At 36.3% G+C, this 25,571-nt stretch overlaps 1 protein-coding gene, 2 long non-coding RNA genes and 1 other non-coding gene across 4 annotated transcripts; 1 reads left to right on the top strand and 3 right to left on the bottom strand.

Moving 5' to 3' along the window:
* The first annotated feature begins 353 nt into the window (after nt 1-353).
* LOC102804134 (endothelin-converting enzyme 2-like) lies at nt 354-16,452 on the top strand. Its single transcript, XM_085508310.1, has 17 exons — nt 354-610; nt 4,784-4,849; nt 4,940-5,056; nt 7,109-7,195; nt 7,660-7,787; nt 8,362-8,584; nt 8,985-9,086; nt 9,540-9,617; nt 9,725-9,828; nt 10,610-10,668; nt 10,878-10,929; nt 11,658-11,725; nt 12,399-12,529; nt 12,876-12,941; nt 13,152-13,247; nt 14,351-14,427; nt 14,781-16,452. Exons 1-17 carry the CDS (start codon nt 401-403, stop codon nt 14,878-14,880), a joined length of 1,764 nt encoding a protein of 587 aa, XP_085364436.1. The 5' UTR covers nt 354-400; the 3' UTR covers nt 14,881-16,452.
* On the bottom strand, nt 13,688-13,770 carry TRNAR-CCU (transfer RNA arginine (anticodon CCU)). Its single transcript is given in 2 exon segments — nt 13,688-13,723; nt 13,734-13,770. It is a non-coding gene; the product is annotated as a tRNA-Arg (tRNA).
* Nucleotides 16,453-16,970: 518 nt separating the features above from the next.
* On the bottom strand, nt 16,971-18,816 carry LOC144357003 (uncharacterized). Its single transcript, XR_013421611.2, has 2 exons — nt 18,762-18,816; nt 16,971-17,155 (listed from the first exon to the last, which is right to left on the bottom strand). It is a non-coding gene; the product is annotated as an uncharacterized LOC144357003 (long non-coding RNA).
* Nucleotides 18,814-20,210, bottom strand: LOC146734018 (uncharacterized). The gene is made up of 4 exons (XR_014931693.1): nt 20,191-20,210; nt 19,886-19,937; nt 19,232-19,363; nt 18,814-18,891 (listed from the first exon to the last, which is right to left on the bottom strand). It is a non-coding gene; the product is annotated as an uncharacterized LOC146734018 (long non-coding RNA).
* Between the last annotated feature and the right edge of the window lie 5,361 nt (nt 20,211-25,571).

The raw sequence follows: 25,571 nt of genomic DNA, 5'->3' as shown, positions 1-25,571 counted from the left end.
AAGTTCCGGGCTTCTTGCTGGTGCTTTTTGTAACTATTTTCTAAACAACGTCCCAGAGACGACAGCTGCACCGCCATGTCCTACCATTGCAGCCGACAGCATGATTATTAACGCCAAGAGTAGAATAAAAGAAGGAACTGATAAAAACATTTGTCTCACTAAGCAATGTGTCAAAACTGGCGGGCGTATGTTGGAATACATGGACGAAAGCGTCGATCCGTGCGTCGATTTTTACCAATACTCATGTGGAAACTGGCTACGCAATAATCCAATACCTGCTGATAAGTCCCGGTACGGAGTCCTCGATTTTATACAGGAAAGTAACTCGAATCTTTTGAAATCAATCATGGAATCCTCACCCGAAACAGTCCCGAGCGAAGCCGAGCGAAAGAGCCTCCAAATGTACGCAGAATGCATGGACATTGATGCGAGAGACTCCCTCGGAGTACAGCCGGTTATAGACATGTTAAGTTCAATGGGGGGCTGGAACTCCCTTGGCGATATCGATGTACATGTATTGTCAACTATATTAAAAGAATATAATGTTAAACCTTTCTTTAATGTGATGGTTGGTATCGATGACTTCGACTCCACTCGCAGCAGTATCATGGTGGGTATATTATTAAATATTTTGTCAACAACAACAACAACAACAACAACAACAATAATAATAATAATAATAATAATAATAATAATAATAATAATAATAATAATAATAATAATAATAATAATAATAATAATAATAATAATAATAATAATAATAATAATAAATTATTGCATTATAATAAACGAAAACAACATCTGGTCCTATTATTGGCTAGAAAACAGGATTCTTTTATTTTAATCGTGCTCAAAGCGAAATTGTTGAATGATGTTGGGGGGTGACTTGATAGAACATTGCATTTTTGTCTATTTGGGTCACCGTAGTTTTCAAAGGCAGCGAATCGATGTATTATATGTAGCTGTAGAAACTAACCAAACACCCATATTTGGTACCAGGCTGTACGTCATTGGCTCACTTCATTATTATGCACGAATTACGCGGGGTAACTTTTCAAATCAAGTAAAGGGAAATCTCATTTTGTTCTAAGTTACTTTGAAGCTGCACCGTGACAGTCGTCGCGTTTGCATATTAGGTGAAATTGTATTAATTTGCATATTAGTTGACGCTAGTAGTAATTTGCATATTAGTTGACATTATAGTAATTTGAATATTAGTTGACATTGTAGTAATTTGCATATTAGTTGAGCTTGTAGTAATTTGTATATTAGTTGACATTGTAGTAATTTGCATATTGGCTGACATAGTAGTAATTTGCATATTAGTTGACGTTGTAGTAATTGCATTTTAGTTGACGTTGTAGTAATTTGCATATTAGAAGAGATAGTAGTGATTTGCATATTAGCTGACATTGTAGTAATTTTCATATTAGTTGACGTTGTAGTAATTTGCATATTAGTTGACACTGTAGTAATTTGCATATTAGTTGACATTGTAGTAATTTACATATTAGTTGACATTGTAGTGATTTGCATAATAGTTGACATTGTAGTAATTTGCATATTAGTTGACATTGTAGTAATTTGCATATTAGTTAACTTTGTAGTAATTTGCATATTAGCTGACGTAGTAGTAATTTACATATTAGCTGATATTGTAGTAATTTGCATATTAGTTGACGTTGTAGTAATTTGCATATTAGCTGACGCTGTAGTAATTTGCATATTAGCTGACGCTGTAGTAGTTTGCATATTAGAAGAGCTTGTAGTAGTTTGCATATTAGCTGATATTGTAGTTATTTTGCATATTAGAAGAAATAGTAGTAATTTGCATATTAGCTGATATTGTAGTAATTTGCATATAAGCTGACAGTGTAGTAATTTGCATATTAGCTGACAGTGTAGTAATTTGCATATTAGCTGACAGTGTAGTAATTTGCATATTAGCTGACATTGTAGTAATTTGCATATTTACCGATATTGCATTCATTAGAATATAATTTCCACATATGGAGAATAGAGGGGATATTGTCTAAACAAAGAAAAGGCAGTAAAAGTGAATGTCAATTAGATGTTAATTTTAATACCTTTTTTTCAAATGAGGGTGAGTTTTATTGTGCACATTAAAATAAAGCATGTTGCTATACAGATAAACATTGGATTGGCAGTTAAAGTTGGCAGTCCACAGTCCACCAGACATTTTACTGACATGTCATAAACGTGTAAAGAGTTAACGAGTTTCACTGCCAGTACATGTACAAACTAGCTATGTCAAGTAGTTTTACAGTCAATGTTTGATCTGGGCTTTCAAAATCCATGACTTTTATTGTGTGAGATAAAACACACGCGCGGATTTCTTTCATTTGCCACGGTAAAACACACACACACGCGCGGATTTCTTGATTATTTCATGGGTCGCGACAAACACACACACACGTGGATTTCTTGATTTTTTTCATGGGTCGCGGCAAAACACACACAAATTGCCTTGATATGTGTCACACGCATTTCCTTCGTGTGCCGCGGCAAAATACACATGCGGGTTGCTTTCATTGGTGGTGGTAAAACACATAAATTCCGCTCCAATGAAATGTCGTTCGATATAGCATGTTGTTAGGCGCATATGAATATTAAGATTCATTTTAAACGTTATTTTGACACGCGCAGAATATATTTTTTTAATAATTAAGTAATAAACTACGTAAATGCGCATGCGCTCTGATTTATTAGTATGTACCATCAACTGATTATATAACTCACTATTCCATTAAAGGAATATGCAGTATATAATATTGTGTGTGCATTTTATTTTACGGTTTAGCCCGACCCAATCCTCAACTTGAATTATGTCGAATAGAAATATTCTTTATCGAAGTGCAGTTCGTATGACAGGCATACATTACGGTTGTTTTCAGGGTTATATTCCTGGTCATCAGAATATATTCTACACAAATTTATCTTCTAAATGTGCATGTTATTATAGTTGCCAACATCGTTAGCGTATTATTGAATGATAATTATATTATGTGTCGTCATTTAAACAGGTGCATTTAATATTACATGTATATGTCTCTTACTTTCTATTCACTTCATTTGAATAAAATAATGGGGTCACCGGAGAAGAGTCCGAAATGTCATGAAAAAATGTGAAAATATGCATTTTTACACTAGTTTTTATCATGAGTTTCTTTATATCTAAGACAGTTGCAGACACGGTGCAGACACGGTGAATCGCGTTGGTGAACGATAAAATAAAACGAGTTCTACCATGTATGAATGAATAAAAGTTTAACGTTCAACGAGTTCCAAAAAAAAAATACTGTAAATGTATGAATTGCTTTGCTCTAAAGCGGGGGAGTCGTCACCTGCGCATGCGTCATAGCTTGTCATTGTTTACAAACAAGCGTCTACCCATGAGCCTTTGCGTTTTAGCGTGTGTTGTTATTGTCGCTTGGGACTCAATTTCCGCGCGTGCGCGGTGACGACCCTCCCGCTTTAATGGTTTCTTTCAATTCAACTTTTGTAGTGGCAACAATTCACTTGCCATGTGCTTGTATTTTTAAAATGTTGTATTATATAAAGAGAGTCGGTGTTATTTTTCAAGTTGGCCGGTAGGCTGTAAGAACAAAGAAAAATAGTGTAATCATACGGCGGGTCCTTGCAGCCGCTGTCCGTTCTCGGAGTCAATGCAAAGCTACATACAAGAATGTGCCTGATTGGCTACCAAACCAAAACGTATAACAGTCAGACCAATCAGAGAGCAGCTTGTCTGTTGCCAGTTTTTTTCGATACATCAAATTCTGCCTTGTATATTTTCTTTATCTCAACTGTTTTTGTCTTACAAACACACTAAATGTGCAAAGCTTATACAAATGTCCCCTAAAGTTCAATCATCATAGTATTTTCTCGGTGTGTACTTGCAATACCTACGTGGCAGGAATTTATGATGCTACTGTCTGAATCTAATGTTTATATGAGATTGTTACTTTCATTATGAGCATTTGACTATGCCCAACTCAAAAATGAAAAACATCATTAAAGTTATTAAAACACATTTTTGTTTTAAGGGGCGGTGGTCGTCGCGCAGCGCGTCTCAGGATTTCGTGTAAACAAACAATGTCTTTTACATGCGTACGTCGTTATGAGTCCTGTATCGATCCGGGCGCGGCGCGACGACCACCGCCCTTGGAATTATGACAAAATCTCATGTTCATTGTACATTTATATTATGTTCACTAGAATTGTTGAATAAACAATACGCTTTACAGTAAGTTATTTAGGTCAGTTCAGTTTCGATGATCGTAATAATTTCGTGAACTGGATATAACATTGAGTAGATGTATCCATAGCAACGACACGAAAGTCGGATTTAAAGTCTATAAATTATGAACCAAAGTATGTGAACATAGCGTAACCCAGTAAAATCATCGCTATCTCGCTTTTCAAATATTAATTCAAAAATCAGAATGTTACTTTTGATGCCCTGTGAACATTTTATTTATTTATTAAAACATATTTTAAGGTCTACAATTTAAAATAACATGCAACGATTTGATCGAGTTAAAATAACTAAAGATTTTTTTCGTGCTCGTTCTGTCAGAGTTCTTGTTGCCACCACAAACCACTGTAATCTACAGGATAACGACATTCTTATATATTTTTAATTGAATACATTTCTGATCATAAGACCATTTTTCGCTCTTTGATATATGTCTAGTCGCTAGTGCAAGAGTATTTATTTATTTATTTATTTATTTATTTATTTATTTATTTATTTTTACAGATTGATCAACCAATGAATGTTCTTCCTGACCCAAGCTACTACCTCCGAAATGAATCCCATGATGAAGTGAGTACTTTAGCTTCGTCAAGTTTTATCTACATATATTTCGCAAAAAAAAACTATCAAAAAAATTATTTAATTCTATGACTTCTGTAGATTATTGTTGGATACAAGGCGTACATCAATATAATTCTGACTGAGCTCGGACTTCAGGAACCAACTTTATCGGACATTGCCTCAGAAATATGGGACTTTGAAGTGGCGTTAGCTAAGGTGAGTTTAGTCTGCAGTACCTATCCGTTCAATGAGTGGGTTAGTACGGAAGGGTAATACGATATTCAACTTTCATGCGTCAATTATTTAGTTGCTTTGTTAGTCAGTTTCACTACAGACCCTTCTATGAGGTATTAGTCGTCGCTTCTTCCAATAATTGTTGGATTTTTATATTCTGTGCCAATTTAAGATATTTATAGAGTGTACAGGAGATGCAGGAGGTACAGTGAACAAGCATTGCAGTTCAAAGTAACAATGCGCGCATTGAACACGTGAATTGTTTGAAAAATGAAAACCCGACTTCGTTTCTGCGAATCGTACTGTTGATTCATACCAGTCGAAGTGTATGTATTTAGTGATAGCAATGTATAGTGTATGTACACTAGTCTGTCGTCGCGATTTCGAACTGATGTGGGTGTTATCAAGGTTACGGTTATATCGTCATTTATTAACCAAGAAGGCTGTTACCTTCGGATAATACGTATGATGTGGTCTACCGAAAGTCCTTGTGCCTGTTATTGTGCGCTGTAAACAAGATTTAAAACATACTAGTAATATTACCCCGTCAAGACAAATAAACAATTTTAAATGTACAATAAAAACAAATTGTAAATCAGTGACAGTAGTGGTAAATGCACAGTGACGCCGATGGTTATATATGACCGACCGTGCTTTGTAGGCTGTTTCACCGTGACCCACAACCACCTTGCCTAACCCTCACCGAGTACACACGCAGCTGAATACCTTAAACCGGAGGTATCGTATATCCCATTTTATTGCTACATTGTATAAGGCACTGACCTACACTGCCTCTACACGCGTATTAATTTAATATAATTTATATTCACTACGTGACCTCATCACTGTCAAATTCCAGTATATATCCGCCAGTATTAAAAGAACCACACAATACATTGTCACGTTGAAACAACGTATGATTTTACCATACACAATCAGGTTTGCGAGGTAGTTGGGGAAAAGTAAAACAATGCGTTACGAAGAGTAGTTGTTCACTAGTTTAAAGCGCGGTGGTCGTCGCACAGCGCATTTTCGAATTTCATGTAAATAAACAATGTATTTTACATGCGTTGTATACGTCGCTATGAGTCCCATATCGAACAGGACGCGGCACGGCGACAACAACCCTTTAACTTTAACCCTTTATCGTTGGCACATTTTTGTATCGTGTCAGTTTACACCAGCATATAGGTATTTACTATTAGCTAATACTTCTCAGACATTGTAACATCTAAAGTTTAAAGGTCACAAAATGTTGCATTTTCAAAACGTGACATTTTTAATGGTAACAGTAAATCATTCAAAAGTGTGTGATGATTCACAGACATGCAAGTCAGTTATATTTTCAAGGAGAAAGTTGGATGTGTTGTCAAGAAAACATGCGCAAAATAATCCAAAAAGCGGTTACGAGTCTATGTAAACACATTATTCTATGGATAACTTATACTGATAATCAAAATTCTCCACTTTTTGTGACGTCATATGTAGTCCTCATAACAATACATATATTTTTTAGCATAGGTCATCGACGAAAATTTGGAGATAGATGGAGAGTTTCTGCCATAGGAACACATTTTAAACTACTTAAAACACGCATTTTTGATATTTTTTTATTTGAGGTTTTTTTCGTGGAAAATTTAGTTCGGTGACCATGTACCTTTTTTCAGAGTTTTGAAGATTACAGTAACCCAAATCATCCTGCTGAATTTCGTTTGTTTAGTGGTAGAGAACTACCTTAAACGTGTCATCAGATTTCCTGAATATTTACAATATGGATTTATTTTAAGCCGTGAAAAAAACCCATATAAAAATTAGGGTCACCGAACTACTTTTTTGCATAGAGAAGTAATTTCAAAAATTTAAATTTTTACATTTTTTCTGCAAAAAATGTTTCGTTCTGGGTACAATAAAAAAAAAACAAAAGAAAAAAAAAACATATGCCAAAAGAAACACATTTTAATCAAAACACAGAGGGCGCTGGTCATGAAGGCGACTATTGTAGATATTTGGGTGATGTCTCCATTCTCTCCACAGATTTTTACTCCAGATGCTGAAAGAAGGGACATTCTTAAAATGTACAACAAAGTTACCATCTCTGAACTACAGGGCATCGCACCTGAGGCAAGTATTAGTCAGCATGGCGATTTCAATTCACCCTTCTTTATAAGTCGCGCCCTCAAGTGGCACAGTGATTATGTGACGGAGGGGTCGTCACATGTGCACGCGAGTCCTTGTCCTTGACAATAACAATGCACGTTAAAAAACAAAGGTTCACGGATAAATGCTTGTTTGTAAACAACGAATGGTCGTTTGCTCCCAGCATACTTCATACACACACCTCTGCCGCACATGGATTTTCATTAAAATACCAGCAAAAATGGCGTCGGTTCCAATTGGCGGTTTTCTTTTGCACTCGACACTAAATATTTGCACTACCTAAAACCGTTTGGAGATTGCATTTCTTTGTCACGGTGATAAAATAAGTTGTCCCTTTCATTTGAATGCCGCGTGCGCCAGCCTCTACTGCTCAACGACTGCGGCATTTTAAGTAAATTAATGATGTGGTGATTTTATTGTGATTCTAGTTCGATTGGCTGTCGATACTAAAAACAGTTGCGTCTCCAACAGAAGTCGATGACACAGAAGAAGTGATCATCTATGCAACTGATTACCTACAGCGCTTGTCCAGTCTCGTTGAGAACACGGATCCCAGGTATGACTGCTGAAACAACACATTTTTTAACTGAATACTGTTTTTTTTTGTGTGATTTTGTTGGTGTTTTGTTTTCAAAAATGTTAATCCGAATTATCTTAGGCAATGGGAAATGGTGAATTTTGAATAACATTGACAACAAAATTACAGATAAAAAATGTGAAAACGATTCAACAAACAAGTATTGGCATTCAGAGGGTTATTAATCTGTACATCCAAGTTTATATAAATTACTTTGAAAGTGTATTCTGTTTTAGTTAGCGCTAATTCCGATCATGATTTCAACCATGTAAATGAACTCAGGCTAGTACTAGTATAAGGAAGGATTGTGTGATGAGTGTGTTCGCTTGGTAAAATGTATAGTGCGTGTTTTTGGTCAATTTTCATAATGGGTGGACACTAATGGAGTCATTATGATAAGAATTAATATATTATTATTAATCATTTACAAAGTAACAAATACATATGTAACAGACTTGAAGACGATCCGGACGGAGTTACTAAAACAGCTGTTATTTGCGCGATGACAACTAGAACATTTTGAATATAATGCTTTTTATTTTTTTCTCCTAAGAATCGCACACAACTACATGATGTGGCGTGTTGCGTCATCATATCTTGTGTATACGTCATCCAAAATGCACGACGCGTACAATCAGATAAGTAATACGGTAACCGGGGCGACGGCGGCGGAAGAAACATGGAAAACGTGTTACGGTATAGTTAGTACGTATCTGGATACAGCTGTTGGTGCAATGTACGTCAGAGAAGCGTTCGATGTTCAAAGCAAAGACAAGGTAATAATTCAACAAATTTCTGTCTCGTGATGGTGCATTGTGGGTAACTTCTGCCTATGACCGAGGTAAAAGCGGAAGGAGACGTTACATTCCACCTATTTAGGGCATTAATGTCGAACACTGTTATACATCATAACACATACGTCATATCCGGTAAGAGTCATGGTATCCGACTAAATACGTAGTAGTGTACTATCCCTGGTACTATCTGTACATAAACTATTCTGATATGTATTTCATGCATATCCAGCTCGGTGTGATGCATTCTGGGATATAATGGTGGACGGTTAGTTCACCTAGGACCCGGGATCTAGGAACACTTCGACATCGTGTAATCGATATATATGAACACTTATTAGGTTAAATAGTATTAATTGATAAATTCATATCATATTTTCAGGTTTCCGAAATGGTTACTAGTATAAAAACAGCATTCAAGAGTAATTTGCTTGAAGCCGTAGATTGGATGAGCGATGAAACGAAGCACGCTGCTATTGAAAAGGTGAGAGATATCGACATTGCCCTCACTGACATGAAAAGAATTGTCGACTAGCCACATAATGTATATTCAGAATGTGCATTCTGTGCAGTTTACATTTTGTTCAAACGGTTCAAGTAACCATATTCAGTATTTGTTCATACTAAGTTTGTGTCACAGCGACGACGTGTAATCAAACTCCAAACAGTGGTGGCACTTTCACTACGGTTCTTGGCTGGTTCCCGCCGTTCCCGCCTCTAGCGCGTACACTCGCAAAGGACGCAGGGAACCAGCGAAACTACGGTTCATGACGCGCCCTCAGTCGGTCGCGATGAATGTGAAGATCATAAAAACGCAGAATCGAATAATGATAAACATAATTAAGGAATTGTTCGAATGAAGTAATAATCTCAAACCGAAAATCAATTATATTAATTGGAATTCCAACATTTTACGATTTTTAAAATTGTGTTACAGGTCAACGCGATGGGTGAGAAAGTGGCGTACCCTGAGTACCTTCTCGACCCGGAAGAACTAGACAGCCGGTACGAGGAGGTAAGTTATCTACGTGTATAACTCTACCATTCGTTATAGGTTAGTGGAAAATACACTGTTCATTCAAATGATGTTCACAAACACATGTTTCTCTTGTTTATTTGCAGTTTGAGGTTGTTTCCGCCAGTTTCGTAAAAAGTATGGTAAATTGTGCAAGTTTTAGCGTGAAAGTTAACATGAAACATCTTCACAGACCTGTTGATTTAACAGAGTGAGTATACCGGAAGTGTTACCCGCGGGGTCACGTGGTCGATGTGACGTCAGCGAATGTATGACCGAGTACAAACGACACATGATAATGCTGCCATAAAGCGGGCGGAGCAGAAGAGGTTGTTTTGACACCAGCTTCACATTATGCCAAATGTTACGGCGGGGAAGTCGTCAGATGGCCACAGCGTGTCATTGTTTACAAACAAGCGTCTACCCATGAACCTTTGCGTTTTTAGCGTGTGTTATTATCGTCGCTTAGGACTCAATTCCCGCGCGTGCGCAGGTGACGACCATCCCGCTTTAAGATTGAAGTCTGTCGTGACGTCCAGAAAAATGAACAATAGTTTACTGAAGTGAACTTTTCGACATTTATTAAATTATCGTTAAGAGGCCGAGCCGCTGAATCTACCGACTCACGAACGAGACCCTCCCCTGTATTTCCACCATTGTAAACATCATTGCGCATGCTCAGTGAGGTGGTGAACAGAGAAACTATTATATTTCTAACAAGGCATTCGTAGAGTTAGTCTCGTTTCGAAGCTTCTTTATTATGCACCGACACGGTGACACCATCTTGGCAAACAACTGAATCGCATTGTGGAGAATAATATGGGTCCAAAAGGTGATTGACCCTCGCGTGAACCGTTATGTTTTTGAGATATTGAGAAAATATTTTGTCCAAAGTACGCAATGACGGTTTCCTGAAAAACACTCAGTCGCCCACTGCCACCCTTCTACAAAACATAATATCATGCCGTAAAGGTGTATTTATTTATTTGCAGATGGCCTGTTGCACCACAAGTACTTAACGCATTCTATGTTAGCACAATGAACGAAATGGGTGAGTCTTATGCGGCACGAAAACTATGTAGCATTCCACTGGCTATACTTAAACAACCTCCACTAACGCCTATCGACGACACCAGAGAGTAATATCTCATAAACAATAGATGTTGGATAATGAAGTGGCGTAACAGAGAAATAGCCTGTTTATTTCTCATTGGTATCTTTGTTTTCTAATACCAACTCTGTTTCTTTTCATATGTTCAGTTATCCTCGCAGGTATTTTACAACCAACCCTGTTCGACAGTGAATCATTATGGTGAGCAAATCACGCCCTCATAGTTAACTTATCAAGTGGATTTGAGAGCGAGAATAAACTTGCACATTTCTACAGATGTTGTACATTTCACAATTAGAATCTCCTCACCAAATTGAAGCGCGTGTGGGTAAGATTCGCGTTGAGCCTAAAAAACAACAACAGGCAATAGAAAAAGACTATTTTATGGAACGTAGAACGTAGACGACTATTTCGTAGAACTTGAAAATGGTGGTGCAAAAAAACAAACAAACAAACTAAAGATTCTTTTCACCAAAAAAAATACCGTGTGTTTTACAATGTTCTGTGAATTAAAGCAACCTTGAAAAAAATCTTTCTCATAATATATATGTATATAGCTTATTAGAAGCTTAACTATCACGTCCAATAATTGGAGTGCATGGGATAACCGTTGTGCATTTCATTTCATTTTCATCAAAGACTCACAACAATCACGTATCGAATCAATAAGGTCAAAAAGTTGAAACTACTCTCCTATTCATCACAGGATGTTTAGATCGCTACTCATCTAATTATACAGATAAAACGTAAAACCGGGGATTCAGATCATTGCACACGGTGTTCTTCTTATCAATTTTTACTGCAACTGGATTCCTCAAGTCGAGCACTTCCGCAAATTCATTCACCGTACATAGTAGTCTTGTCATGCATTGAAATACCATTTATTATTTTCACATTTTTTCTCAATTATGTATTACATTATAAAACAGGGCTCTCAACTACGGTGGAATTGGTTACGTCATCGCTCATGAACTCATCCATGGATTTGACACACGAGGTACGTCACGTGACACTTTAAAGCCGGGGAGTCGTCACCTACGCATGCGTCAGATGGCCATAGCGTGACATTGTTTACAAACAAGCGTCTTTCCATGAGCCTTTGCGTTCTTAGCGCGTGTTGTTATCATCGCTTGGGCGTTGACGCTGCAGGTCTGCGTCCTTTCTACAGCGCTTCTTGTGACGACACAACGATCGCTTTGGACTAAATTTCCCGCGCGTGCGTAGGTGATGACCCTCCCACTTTAATGGAACAGAATAGATAATGACACGTCCTGTTATTTTAATTATAAATAGATTGACATAGACATAGGTGTTGAGTGGAACTTTCGGATGTTGAAAATGTATTACAAAATGTTGTGTAAAAAAATGTCTCTAAAAGTATTGTGTTATGGTCTCGTAACATCCGGGTTTTTAACGATGAACTAATTTTGTATTAAAGGGCGGTGGTCGTCGCACCGCGCCCTGTTCGATATGGGACTCTTAGCGACGTATACAACGCGTGTATAATACATTGTTTATTTACATGAAACACCGACCACCACCGCGCTTTAAACGTGACTAAACTCAGAATCGTTTTATAAAGTGGAACTTTGACCTAACCAAGTCATTGAAATTCGTGTTTCCGTTATCCATAATTTGTGCATGTTGACAATACTACTTTCTCTATTCAGGGAGACTTTACAACAAACATGGTACTATCGCCCCCTGGTGGTCGGAAGAATCAAGTACCAGATTTGAGCAACGTGCCCAATGTGTGATCAATCTTTACGACGGTTATGAAGTTGAGGGAACCAATACACATGTAAGTATAACCCGGATGTTCAGGTGTATTCCGGTTCTACTGGCATATCCCGGATGTGATAATGTAATAATGGTAACTAGATTGAATGAACTGAACAATTTGATATATTCTCGACAAATGGCACAATCAGTATGCGTCGGATTTTACAAAAACTTAACTTTTTTTCAAATAAAAATATTGTTTGTTGTTTCTTGATGTGCATGGCCGCATGTATTTTTCTCATTTAATAAGAAAAAGAAGACCATTCATCGTTTGTTATTGTGGACTTGGTGTGGAAATAGGAGTGATATGAGTGGTTTATCACCATTGTTATTCTATTTGTGTATATGTATTTTTGTTTTTGCAGGTGAATGGTAACTTGACCTTGGCGGAGAATATTGCTGACCTTGGAGCCATTAGACAATCATATAACGTGAGTTCATCACTCGAGCAAGAAAAATATCACGTAAACTAACATCGGCCGTCATTAGCAATGTGAATCTATCTTATATTCGGTGGGAATATTGGAAAGATTGCTGCATCTTTTTGGTATTTTATATATTAGTAGTATTTATAGAGATTGATTCTTTACGATGCTAAAATATATATATCCAGACATGTGTGTTCATTATTGCTTTCGCAGGCCTATAAAAGTTGGACGTCCATGCACGGCGAAGAACAGCTACTACCGGGATTGGGAATGTCGAACGAACAAGTTTTCTTCCTTGCCTTTGCCCAAGTGAGTCATTAAACGTCGCGCCCTCTGGCGACAACTTGAAAGCGCTTGTGTAACGTAAAACGAGATAATTGGGCGAAAAGTTTTAAATCGATAACTGTCTTTGTCGTCGTTGGTCATTAAAAATACAGTAAATCTTTCAAAAACATTATTTTTTTTAATCGACGAACTACTGCAGACCAACACATTATCGATGTTGTGAACAACCTTCGGGTCATCTATGCACGTCACAGAAGCGATTGTCGCGAGAGGGCGTCACTTATAGGATAGGTGTATACATTGCAGCAATGTACCGCCAAAGGCAATCACGCCAAGTGTAAAATATTTCACGAACATGTTTACGCTCCGGTATTGCTATTTTGTCTAAGTACATTTATATCAAGAGAATCGTGAAATAAATACTAATAATATGTTATGTTTGTGTGCATTTAGTCAAAATAAACTACCTCTGGCGGGACTCGAACCCGCAATCTTCGGTTCACTTCAAGGTAGGAGACCGACGCCTTATCCATTAGGCCACAGGGGCTGTTACTCCTTCTCTGTTAAATCAAATATAGTCTCGGGTAAAATCAAAGCATGCATTTGTTTATTCGATGAATCAAAACCTTCAAAGCGGGGGAGTCGTCGCCTGAACATGCGTCAGGTGGCCATAGCGTGTCATTGTTTACAAACAAGCGTCTACCCATGAGCCTTTGTATTTTTAGCGCGTGTTTTTATCGTCGCTTGGGACTGTCACTCAATTCCCTTGCGTGCGCAGGTGACGACCCTCCCGCTTTAAGTACATTTTATCACAGTCCCGGAGAGAGGGACTGTGATTTGATTTATAATACCCTAGCGTTATAGTAAGGGGTAAAATATAATAGTCGGTGTCTTTATGGTATTTAAATTTAAATAGTGTGAGTTATTCAATCAATCGGTAAAACTATTTTTTCTCGTTAGTATGTCTTGTTTATTAACACAATAATTAGCTAAAATTGTTCATCTTTTTATTCATGAAATTACGCGTGTGAGTTGGTGGCCAGCACAAGGCCCGTACTCGTCATAAACAAATATGGTGGGTAGGTATTATTTGTTTGTTAATCGTATCCACTTTAATTCTCCCGTAGAACTGGTGTACAAACCGTCGATTAGAAAGCTCTCGTTTGCAGCTATTGACAGACAGCCATGCGCCCGAACCGTTCAGGTAGGTTTAAACATAGTCCCTCTATAGACTTCTATAGAGGGACTGTGGTTTAAATGACGTACGTGCGAGGAAGGCTAAAAGTTGGATTCTCAACTCCACAAAAACTAGGAGCCAAATGTGCATTAAATCATTCGCAATTCATATAATCTGTCCAAAACAGAATGACGTGGGACACGTGCTCGGGCTAAAATACTAGTAGCTAAGAAAGGTCTTTTTTCGCACATCTTTAGTGGCACTTTGTCGCCACTGGGCGCAATATATTTGTACACGTATAAGGTTCCGAGGTTCCTCTTAAAAACCTTCATTCCATGTCTATGCATCTCTTCAATACTATATAACTTTATTTATTTCAGAGTGATTGGTACACTTAGCCAATTTAAAGAGTTTTCAGACGCCTTCTCCTGTCCGATTGGATCACCCATGAATGAGAAAGACAAATGCCAAATATGGTAATGATATGAACCAATTATCGTTTTTGAAAATCTCTATATATGAAATGTGCTAAATTATCACCGTCATGTAATTTCCGTTTCCTTGATTAGCTTATATGATGCTGAGATGAACCATATATTGTGATAGATTGAACCAAATTATCGTTTCTGACGTTTTTCTGTCTTTCTTTTAATCCTTGTCATATTTTTCATGTTCAATGATCTCAGTTTTTTTGTTAGTGAAAGTTTGGGATTTTATAATCAGGATTTTAGACAATACGACTTGCTGTGTACGTGCCTGTAGTTTTGAACTTTGTGGCTGTAACTTTTAAATTAGCATCACATAACAATGGCGAAACCCAGTAGTTTTTTTTTAACTCAAGCTTGTGCAACACACCCAATCAGTGTCAATTTATTTTCTGTGCACTTTGTAAAAGAATATATGATGTGACATTATTGTCCTAGTACGTCATCGAATCTACCATTTTGTTCAACCTTCAAGACCCTGGTGTTGATGGTCACAAACATGAACACAAATTAGTTTTTTTTTTTTTTTTTTGGTTTTTGATATTCAATTATTATTGGTATATCATTTTTTTCTGGAATTTTGAAGACAACGATATGAATTGCAATTTTCAATAACATAAAAATTAAATTACCAAATTGAATGCAGGATATCGTAAATTTATATTTGTTAATCAACACCAAAAGTGATTGACCAATGAAAATTCAACATTGATATAATGTTAATCATGATTGGCTACATAATTTCTACACATTTGTGATTGGTTAGAAGGTTGGTGCACATAGATGAATATATACCTCCTATAGCATAGTCATTAAAATCAAAATAAATCAAAACTATACATTCAGTATTCTTCATTCTGGAAAGATCAACTAAATAAATCAAGCAGTAAAAATAGGGAGGGAAATAAGCTAAGAACATACAAGCTATTCGATTTTGTGTTTGAAGATTATTTAGCCAACATCATTGATTTCAATCTATGGAAAATGTTATCAAGATTTCGACTAGTAAGTGATCACACTCTAGAAATAGAATTAGGTCGCCGAAAAAATCCAAAAATCCAACTTGAGGATAGAAAGTGTAAGAAATGTAATAATGATGTGATAAGGGATGAGATGCATTTTATTCTGGAATGTGCATGTTTTAAAATTGAAAGACAATCTTTATTTCTAGAGTGTAACATCACTAATAAAATCGCAGGCAAGCAAAATGGAGATGTTTTTTTTAAATAATGAAGCATGACCTTTCCCTCTCCAAATTTTTGAAAAATACAATATTCAATGGAAATACTTAATTATGTAAATATACATCCATGAGAGAACCAATGTCTTTTCTATGCAATGTCAGTTTTAGTATTTTATACTTTATTTTTTTCTATTTTGTCATATTAATGTTTTACTTTTATTTAGTTAGTTTTATCATTTTAGTCTTTTGTCATTGTTATTTTTACCATACTAAACCCCCTGATGGTTTTGGTTGTGTAATAAACATTTGAAAAATTTAGTTGTGTATTTAATATTTGTATGACATGTCAATAAATAATAATAAAATACGATGTTAAATTTTAAATTAATGTGCATCGGGTTCTGTTATTATATTTAAATACAATGTAGGTAGAGACTTATAATTCTAGTGTCCGCACATTCTTTATGACTATTCTAATCATAGCACAGAGGAAGCGCTACTCACAGGGATATTTATCAACCGTGACCAATTAGGTGCGCAGTGTCTTACTGATTAATTTACGATGTACGTCGGCGGCTGCGGTATGGATGGGGGTGAGCTAACAGAGACAGGAAAGTTAAAGTGTAAGTCAAGGCGCTACTTATTTGTGGGTTTTTTACTTACTAATAAATATACTGATTTAAATTAAAATTTGAGTGTTAAAATTTGTCATTCTTACACATGCGTCTACGGCCAGAGGTATTATCAATAGGCATGGAAATAATTATTGGTAGTATTTATATACTGGGTACTTCAAAAGAAGATGTCGATAACGAGTTATTTTTGCTTAATGTGACCTTACTTTGTATTTGAACGGCGATGATCTAAAAAGACAAACGACTACTCATATACGAACACTGATTTGTCATTCAAACTGATATTTATTTATACGATTTTTTTTTATTCAAAATAACTAATTGTATTGAAATAAACAACAGATTGCACATGCAATAACCTGTCGTGTGTATCGGCACTAGGATGGTAGCTACCGGGCCAGAAATGAACATGGTTGTGAGTCACTACGGCATGGAATGGCGTCGGCTGTAATCTGCAAGATTAAAAAATACAACGAAAATCACTACTACAATTGGAATGAAGAAATAACCGTTCCATACGCCCTAAGGAAGTTTTGCTTTGAAACTATTTCTTTGCTCAGACGTGTCGGGAAAATGAAAACGGAAACTAAACAAATCGGCAAATTATCAACTGGGTAGTTACAGCACGGTTGCTAGGAGCCTGACATGGAGATGTGAGTAGGATAAACGATTTGGAGCACCGCGGAGGGCGCAACTCACGCGACCTCGTCAGGCTAGGTTACTAGAAGAACGGTTAGAAAACTCAATTTATCCATTGACTTTGCGTGACCAACCAATATGACGTCATCGCTATATATATATCTCCGTACGTTTTCCATGTGTGTTCACTAAATTGAACATCACCGACTTCTGTACGAATGTTGTGTGATACTCGAGGTTTCATTGTTCTCGTAAAAAAGAAAATACCGGTAGTTTGTTTTGTTGACAGATTTGCCGCCTGTGAACCGAAATTGACCATGGAATTTTGTACCCCAAAAAACACTGTCTGTGAATGTTCTAAAATATCAGTATTCGTTACTACGTTAATGTTTGGGTATTTTAGTGTGGAACTGTGATTATCATAACTAATTTCAATCGTAACTTCAGAAAATAATGCTTTTTTGTTGAGATTAGCGACGTCAGCCATTTTGTCTGCGTTTGTCATAATACTTATTTATTTATTTATTTATTTATTAACACACAACATCCCCCGGAGGGGATGAAAAGGGTTACAAATCAGATATTAGTAAAAGAAAAATAACCACATAAAAAGTAAGGGAACAAAAAGGTATAAAAAAAAGATAATAATTTGAATACAAGGAATGTATTACTGGCTTAGTTTATGTAGGTGCTGCTGTCTTGTATTAAAACAGTTTTTTTAAATATTGCGCTAAAGGAATAGACATTTTCTCGTCACTTAGTAATGATATGAATTTATTTTCATTACTAAATTTGTCAAAATTTGGTATACGTTTATTAGCTACAATGTAAAGTTTTAATCTTATTTCATTGTAATGAGGACAATTTGTGACAAAATGTTGTTCATCTTCAACATGGTCATTGTCGCACATATTGCAGACTCTGTCTTTAAAATCCAATCCTGTATGCCGGCCTGTTTCAATTTTCAGACAGTGGTTGCCAAGTCTAAATTTTGTTAAGGATTTGCGAAGTTCACTGTTTTTCATAATTGTTAAGTAGTTTTCTTGTTCTATTTTGGTTTTAAAAAGTTTGTAGGTTCTTAGTTTATTTTTAGAATTTGATTTTTTCCTATTGTCATTATTTATTTCATTTTTCCACTCAGTTGTAAACTCTTCTTTTAATTTCTCATCAATTGTTTTTAATTTTGATAATGAGATAATATTTGTTTCATTTAAAAGATAAGAATGGTTAATATTTTTTTAATATCAGATCAAGTTTTTTACTAGTAGTTCGGGTAAATTGCTGAAATCGGAAGGAATTATATTTTAGTAAAACGCATTGTTAAATTAGTAGTCCAGTAACCGCGGTTACAGTACCCAACACTCAGCAGAAACAAAGGCCCGCCCTCAGTGGCGGTGTATTTACTTTCGATAAACTAACCTCCATGACTTGCATGTTTATTGTGGTAGTCACGTGGTCGAACTGCCATGAGCTCCGTGGACTCTTCACTGGTATAGTCAGGTACCAGGGAACTCATCGTTGTTAGAAACACTTTCATTTCCTGTGGTACCTGAAAACAAACTCTAGCGTATTTTTATGCCAGTATTCCAGTTTTATTCTAGCGTATTTTTATTAACAGTGAGTTCAATACGGATTGTTTTCAAAGTTTGGGTTTAGCAAGAAGGTTACCTCCACGGATTTAAAGCGGGGGAGTCGTCATCTGCGCATGCGTCAGATGGCCATAGCGTGTATTTGTTTACAAACAAGCGTCTAGCCAAGAGCCTTTGCGTTTTTTAGCGTGTGTTGTTGTCGTCGCTTGGAACTCAATTCCTGCGCGCGCGCAGGTGACGACCCTTCCGCTTTAAGTTCGAAATCCGCGATAGTCACGTGCTCGTCACGTGAATACTCACCTCTCCTGTCAGTTTACGACAAGGTCTTCGTCCGTGTGCTTTTGGTCTATCTTTTGTTGGATGTTTCAGAGTCTGGTGGGTATAGTTGTCACAGCTTTCACATTTGGAATCCGGCGTACCACCACGTATGTCCTATAACGAACATGATCAAGTTCAGTCTCATGATCTTAATGAAAATGTACTCCAACAATTAGTTTTTGAATTATGAATTATTTATAAATTATGTATATATTCTGACCAATTTTCAATTCATAGTAATCAGCGAATAAAGCTCAACGAAAATCTGCTTGAAAAAAATCATTTTTTTTCAATGGAAGTAGAAATGTGTGCACCACAACGTTTATATTGCTCATTTGCATTTTGTAGTGCTCCGTCTTTCGAATGTTCACGAGATAGCTTTTTTGCTTTTGTTTTCGAAAATAAAAAAAATCGTCAAAAATGGCTAAATACGTACGAAAAAATACAGTGTTAACAAAATGAAGGATTATTTCATAGTTTTGCCTTTTTATTTTTATTTTTGTATTTTAAAAACAATATGACCTGAAACAAGTCTGCGTCTGTTCATCCTCGTTCGCAAAAGATTATATAGTTAACATACCTCACTTAGGCTGGTGGTATGATTTGTACATGTAGACGTGGAGGGGGTGTACCCACCTAGGTTAGTTTTCTTTATACCATATAGTTCATAATCGCACGTTGCAAACACCTGTCGAACAGAATATTTTGGTTTCGAAGCGTGAATGCGCATGCGCGCGGATTTGTCTGTACATATATGCAATTGCAAACGCAAGCACACTAACGTTTTCATTAATTTGTCTAACAATGTGTTTAGGTGCCATAACAGTGTTTAATTGTTGATACATCTCATTACCATACTACCGGGACGCATTTGCAAATGCCCAAAATTATAGCCACATTACAAATACAAGGAATACGATATCCAAACGTACTGTACCTACCTCGTGTTTACCCACAATACTGCGCACATTGCCGTGACTTCCGGTTGCATGTCCCGAGTCCGGCCTCTTTGGAGAGTGTATTCCAACACGCAGCCTCTTCAGGCTAGCCGTACACTCTAGTGACTAAGAACAAGAAATCACAATAACACAGTTATTAGTTCTGAAATTAGTTTAACCACACGTCATTTTCGTCCGCTTATAGTCCGCCATTGAGGAGGTGTGTTTAGCAGATGTGACGTTGCAGGTATATTCAATCACAGTCCCTCAGCATTGTGATTCAATTATGGAAACAATAATCTCTATTCTATAAAGTAGAATATTCACAGGATTTCAATTGAAATTAGCACACTTCAAGTTATCTAGCAGCGAAAATAATACTTTAGGCTAGCTAATAATGTAGTCATATACAATACTAACAACTTTCTAAAATTGTTTTTGTTTTGAATTTTATTGCTCGGGCAGAGTTTACAGCAGGGGGAGTTGCATGACACGATTGGCTGGAAAAAAAATCACATCATTTACATAAATTAATATTCACGACAATGAGAAACTCGTCTTATCAGTAAAATTGCGCAAAAATGCTTTCCAACACACCACATGGAAATTCTAAATTGACTGATTCTATCATGTTTTTTGAGACATGTTTTTGATTAGATTCCAGCAAACTGTTGAAAGTAACCATACGTTTATTCGTCAACGTGATCATACTGTAGAAAGTTACAGAATTCATGGAAAATGCAATATTTCACTCCAACTATTGCTGAAAATTGCGCATAATGTTTTCAATAACTTTTACCAGTGACAAGTAATTAGTTTGCAGAAATCACCCTGTGTGTGTTTGCGCAGTTTGAAAATGGAACAATTCTGAACGCATTGAAACATGCGTAGAACTCGGGACTGAGGTAGAATACACCTGCAAAGTAGTAGTGCTAAAATGGTTCAGTTGTCGGTTGAATTGTTTCACAATAGACAATTTTCTGGACTGTATATTTCTATATAATGTTTTTTAAATTTCGTTGTGAATTATTCTGTAAAGAAATTTTATTTATTCGTAAAATGGACGTTGTTGCTTCGACGAGGGCTTACGGACGACTGACTTCGAAACATTCCATTTAAATTAGACGGCGCCCTCTCGTGCCAATCCTCCTCGTTTACAATAAATAGTACTCAGCATGCTGAACTCTGAAACGCTGAAATTTGATATGTGAAACATTGAACTCTGACCTGGTGACGTGGCGTAAATATTTTTTTTAAATTCTGCATTCGCTCAGAAATCGGTTTTGGTCGAGATTCGCAACTACGAACAGGTGTTGTGTCCAAGTCCTAAGAAAAGAAAACAAGTGAAGTAATAATGGGAAATAATCGACCTTAGCAGTTGTTCATATTGGATATAACAGGGAATCTGATTTGTCTGCCAAGCAACAAGCATGTCCCTCAACAAAAGGCACTGGGGTGCTCTAAGCTTGTTCGTTTTTTTGTCACACATAAATAAAATTCGGTCATATCAACTCGCGCAACAAATTTGTTAGACTGTCGTCAGTCGGTCGTACCTAATATTAATATGTTATTATTAATAAATATTGTGTATAAACGTAATAGGCGTGAATAAATTGCGAACGCCGGGACATGAGTATGGAGTGCCGTTGGCCCGTTAGGCACGACCGACTTCTCAGGACTAAAATCCCTCGCGTGAAATGTTTCGCGTTTCCCATCAAACGTCTACGCCGTTCGAATGTCTAGGAAACTCAATTACATTAGGCCCGAGGACTGTCAACAGTCTACAAATTTAGTAGACTGGCCCAGACTTGGCAATGTTATTGTTTTATATTATAATTATTTTTAAGAACGAATTAGTATAATCTCTCACATTGAAATATAAAATTGCCACGGCTGCGCCAGTCTACAAAGTTATGTGTATATATTGGTATACGATCGGAATTACAATAATTGTATCGCAGTGAGCTTAGAAAAGAAAAAAACGATCAGACAGTCATCCTTATATAAAAAAAGTGTGCATATAGCTACAACATACCTCATTGTCCTGTCTTGTTTTAACAGCCTGTGCGTATTGGCTCAAATATGAACGAAACTCCTTGCACGATTTGTCAGGAGATGGTGAGCACTCGTACTTAAAAAAAATATAAAGGCACTTTAACATTCAACTTATCGCGATTTATGAAACAAATGACCCTGTGACTGATCCGTAAATGTCATACATTCTGGTATTTCAAGGGGGTCCTGTCACTCTACTGCAGTAATAATTTTTAATATTATACATCAATTTGGATATTCTTTAACTAATATAATTTTGTTTTTATATAAATGATATAGAAAAGGCTCTTACACAAGGTGTTGAAACTGTAATCTATGTAAACACTTTAAAATTAATGTATCTATTATATGCTGATGACCTCGCATTATTTAGTAAATCTCCCATTGGTCTACAGCGTCTTCTAAATAGATTAGCAAATTACTGTAAAAGATGGAGGTTAACAGTAAATTTGAATAAATCAAAAATTGTTGTTTTTCGTAAATCGGGTAGACTAAAGAAATCTGAAAAGTGGTTTTGGAACGGGAATGAAATTGAAATAGTCTCAAAATATAACTATTTGGGGGTTCTTTTTTCTAGTTCAGGTATCTGGTATCAGGCCCAAAAACACATTGCTGAACAAGCAACGAAAGCCATGCACAGTATTAAAAGTATTCTTTACAAATATGATGGGTTCAAACCAGCTATTGCGTTTCGTGTTTTTGACTGCAAAATTCTCCCAATCCTGCTTTATGGCAGTGCATAATGGGGAACATTTAAATCTTACGATATAGAAACAGTTCATCATAAATTTTGTAAATTTGTTTTAGGGGTACACCCAAAGGCCACAAACTCTGCTGTGAGGGGGGAGTTGGGAAGACATCTAATTAGAACACATGTGAACAAAGAAATAATTCGGTATTGGTTAAAATGTATAGGTGGTGATTCCTCTGTTTTAGTAAAAGAATGTTATGGCTATCAATATGACAGGGTACAAAGGGGATTTAATTGTTGGGCAACATATGTTAAGGATTTGTTATGTAATTTTGGTTTTGCACACGTATGGGAAAGCTAGTATGTGAATAACCCAAATTGTTTTCTGCTACAGTTTAACCAACGGTGTCTAGATATTTCCCAGCAACAGTGGCATGATCAGATTGGTAATAGTTCAAAATTATGCACTTATTCTAAATTTAAAAAATTATTAGCCGGGGAAAAATATCTGGATTATATTACTATAAGTGTTTTTAGAAAATCTCTCGCTTGTTTTAGAATATCTGCTCATGAGCTCATGATTGAAAAGGGTAGGGCATTGGGAATACCACTTGACCAAAGATTGTGTCCTCTTGGTTGTAATCTCATTGAAAACGAGTTCCACTTTCTATTACAATGCCCCAAATTTGAGGAAATTAGAACTCGTTTTATACACAAGTTTTACTATTGCCCAGCGCTTGAATGGAAATTTATTTTGCTACTGCAATCTGAAAATACACATATAATACAAAATCTTGCAAAATACGTATTCTACTCTTTACAAAAACGTCATAGTTTGTTGGAGGGAAATTTAACTGAAATATAAATTTAATTTGGTATTCATAGGTGAAGTATAAAGTTGTAATATTCAGACAAGCAGTAGCAGTGATTATTCTTGTCAAACGATTTATTTATTTGTGTTACATTTAAGTGTGTACATTATGGCCTATGGCCAATGGTACTGAATAAATATATATATATATGTAACTAATATAGTTAAAAGTTAGTAATAATATAGTTAGTTTAACTAATAGTTAAAAGACGGCTACGAGGAAACTGTTTGGAGTCAAAGAATTAGTAAACGTCCGAGGCCCTACGTTTATTAGTTTCCGACAAGTTGTCCTATTTTTAGAAGTAATACTGCGAATTTCACGAGTTTTATGGGTTTTTTTCTGCAGCCCCGTCGCAGGTTGTGTGCTGTCACGGCTTGCATGTGTTTCGTAATTTCTTTTGTATGCAAGGACAATAGACCTAAAGTAATCGCACCTGATTCATGTACGTATCATAGTCAACTACATGTTGCATTCAGCCACAAATCATCTGCTTCGAGTGTCAATGTATCCACGCAGCTCGAATCTAGGTTGTCGCTGCTAAAAAAATGTCCAATAGTGAGAGAAATGCTGTACTCTCCACTTGAATCGTGCGAAACAGCATAATTTTGTAAAACAAGCCTTCCCAGTAAACAGGTATTGTTGAGAACAATGTAACTAGTAGTTGCATCATAGACCTTAGTTTTCTAAGGTCTATGGTTACATGCACACGGATACTGCTTGGAACTAAGAGAAAATACTTATTACCTAGTAAATGCTGAACAAAAAGGTCCATTATCGAAGGTTAACTGACTGTTCGAACAATAGTAGAAACGAGCCAAAAAGTAGTGACTGTAATTGAACGTCAGTGACAACTGCTTACTAGTACATTGTATATTGGGGGGGGGGTTAAGACGTTCTTACTGTAGTGAATTTGTACCCCAAGAATGTACTAGAATTTGTAACTCTTCAAACGCTTCTCGTAGTTCAGTATCAGCATTGACAGATGATATTATTAGCCCGAGCGTAACTAACGGTCGGAATAGGTTGCTGAATATGCGCGTGCAGACATTGTTACCGGCTGTTCAGGGTAAAACACGCACTAGATACTTACTAGTTTGAACCTGTTCATAGTCATTCGGGAAATTACGTCTGGTTTGGTACAAATTTTGTTGCAATCGATGCTATATATTTAAAAAAATGTCCATGATCACTTTTTGAATGACTCAAAAAATTCGAAAGTTCTACGCTTCTTGTTCGCATGAGGGCGTATTTAAGGAAGTTGACCAGAATGCGAAATGTGTTCTCTCATAGATGTAATATTGAATATTCCATGATTGGTCACTTATAGGTTTCCCCTTTGTGTATATAATTCATAGATGATGAACATATTGACATTTACTACTAGATATGATACAGGATATGCAATAATTTGTTGTTGACGAACTAATAAATAAATACGTTAATTTAAACTTCATGACCTTTGCTTCAAAACAGTGTAAAGTTTTTGGCCGCATGCATGACCGTAGAGCTGACATTTAAAAATGTATTCACGTTAGTTAATTATCAGCCGCGCCGATTTTCAGAATCACGTGACGCTAAAACAAACACAGTGTTCACAAAATATTAATAATAGAAAAGTACAAATCAAGGGCTTTCCAAACATATATAGATTGTATAGGTTCTTGTAAAATTTACTCCGATTATAGATGTTTACATTTTCCATGCCAAAAAACTATCTCGCTACCTTAATTATACATTAGTTTATTTAAAATCAGGTGTCATATTAC

This window comes from Saccoglossus kowalevskii, chromosome 15, assembly GCF_978046115.1.
Source record: "Saccoglossus kowalevskii chromosome 15, keSacKowa6.1, whole genome shotgun sequence".
In the NCBI taxonomy this organism is placed as follows: domain Eukaryota; kingdom Metazoa; phylum Hemichordata; class Enteropneusta; family Harrimaniidae; genus Saccoglossus; species Saccoglossus kowalevskii.
This window is presented reverse-complemented; position numbering and strand designations above follow the sequence as displayed.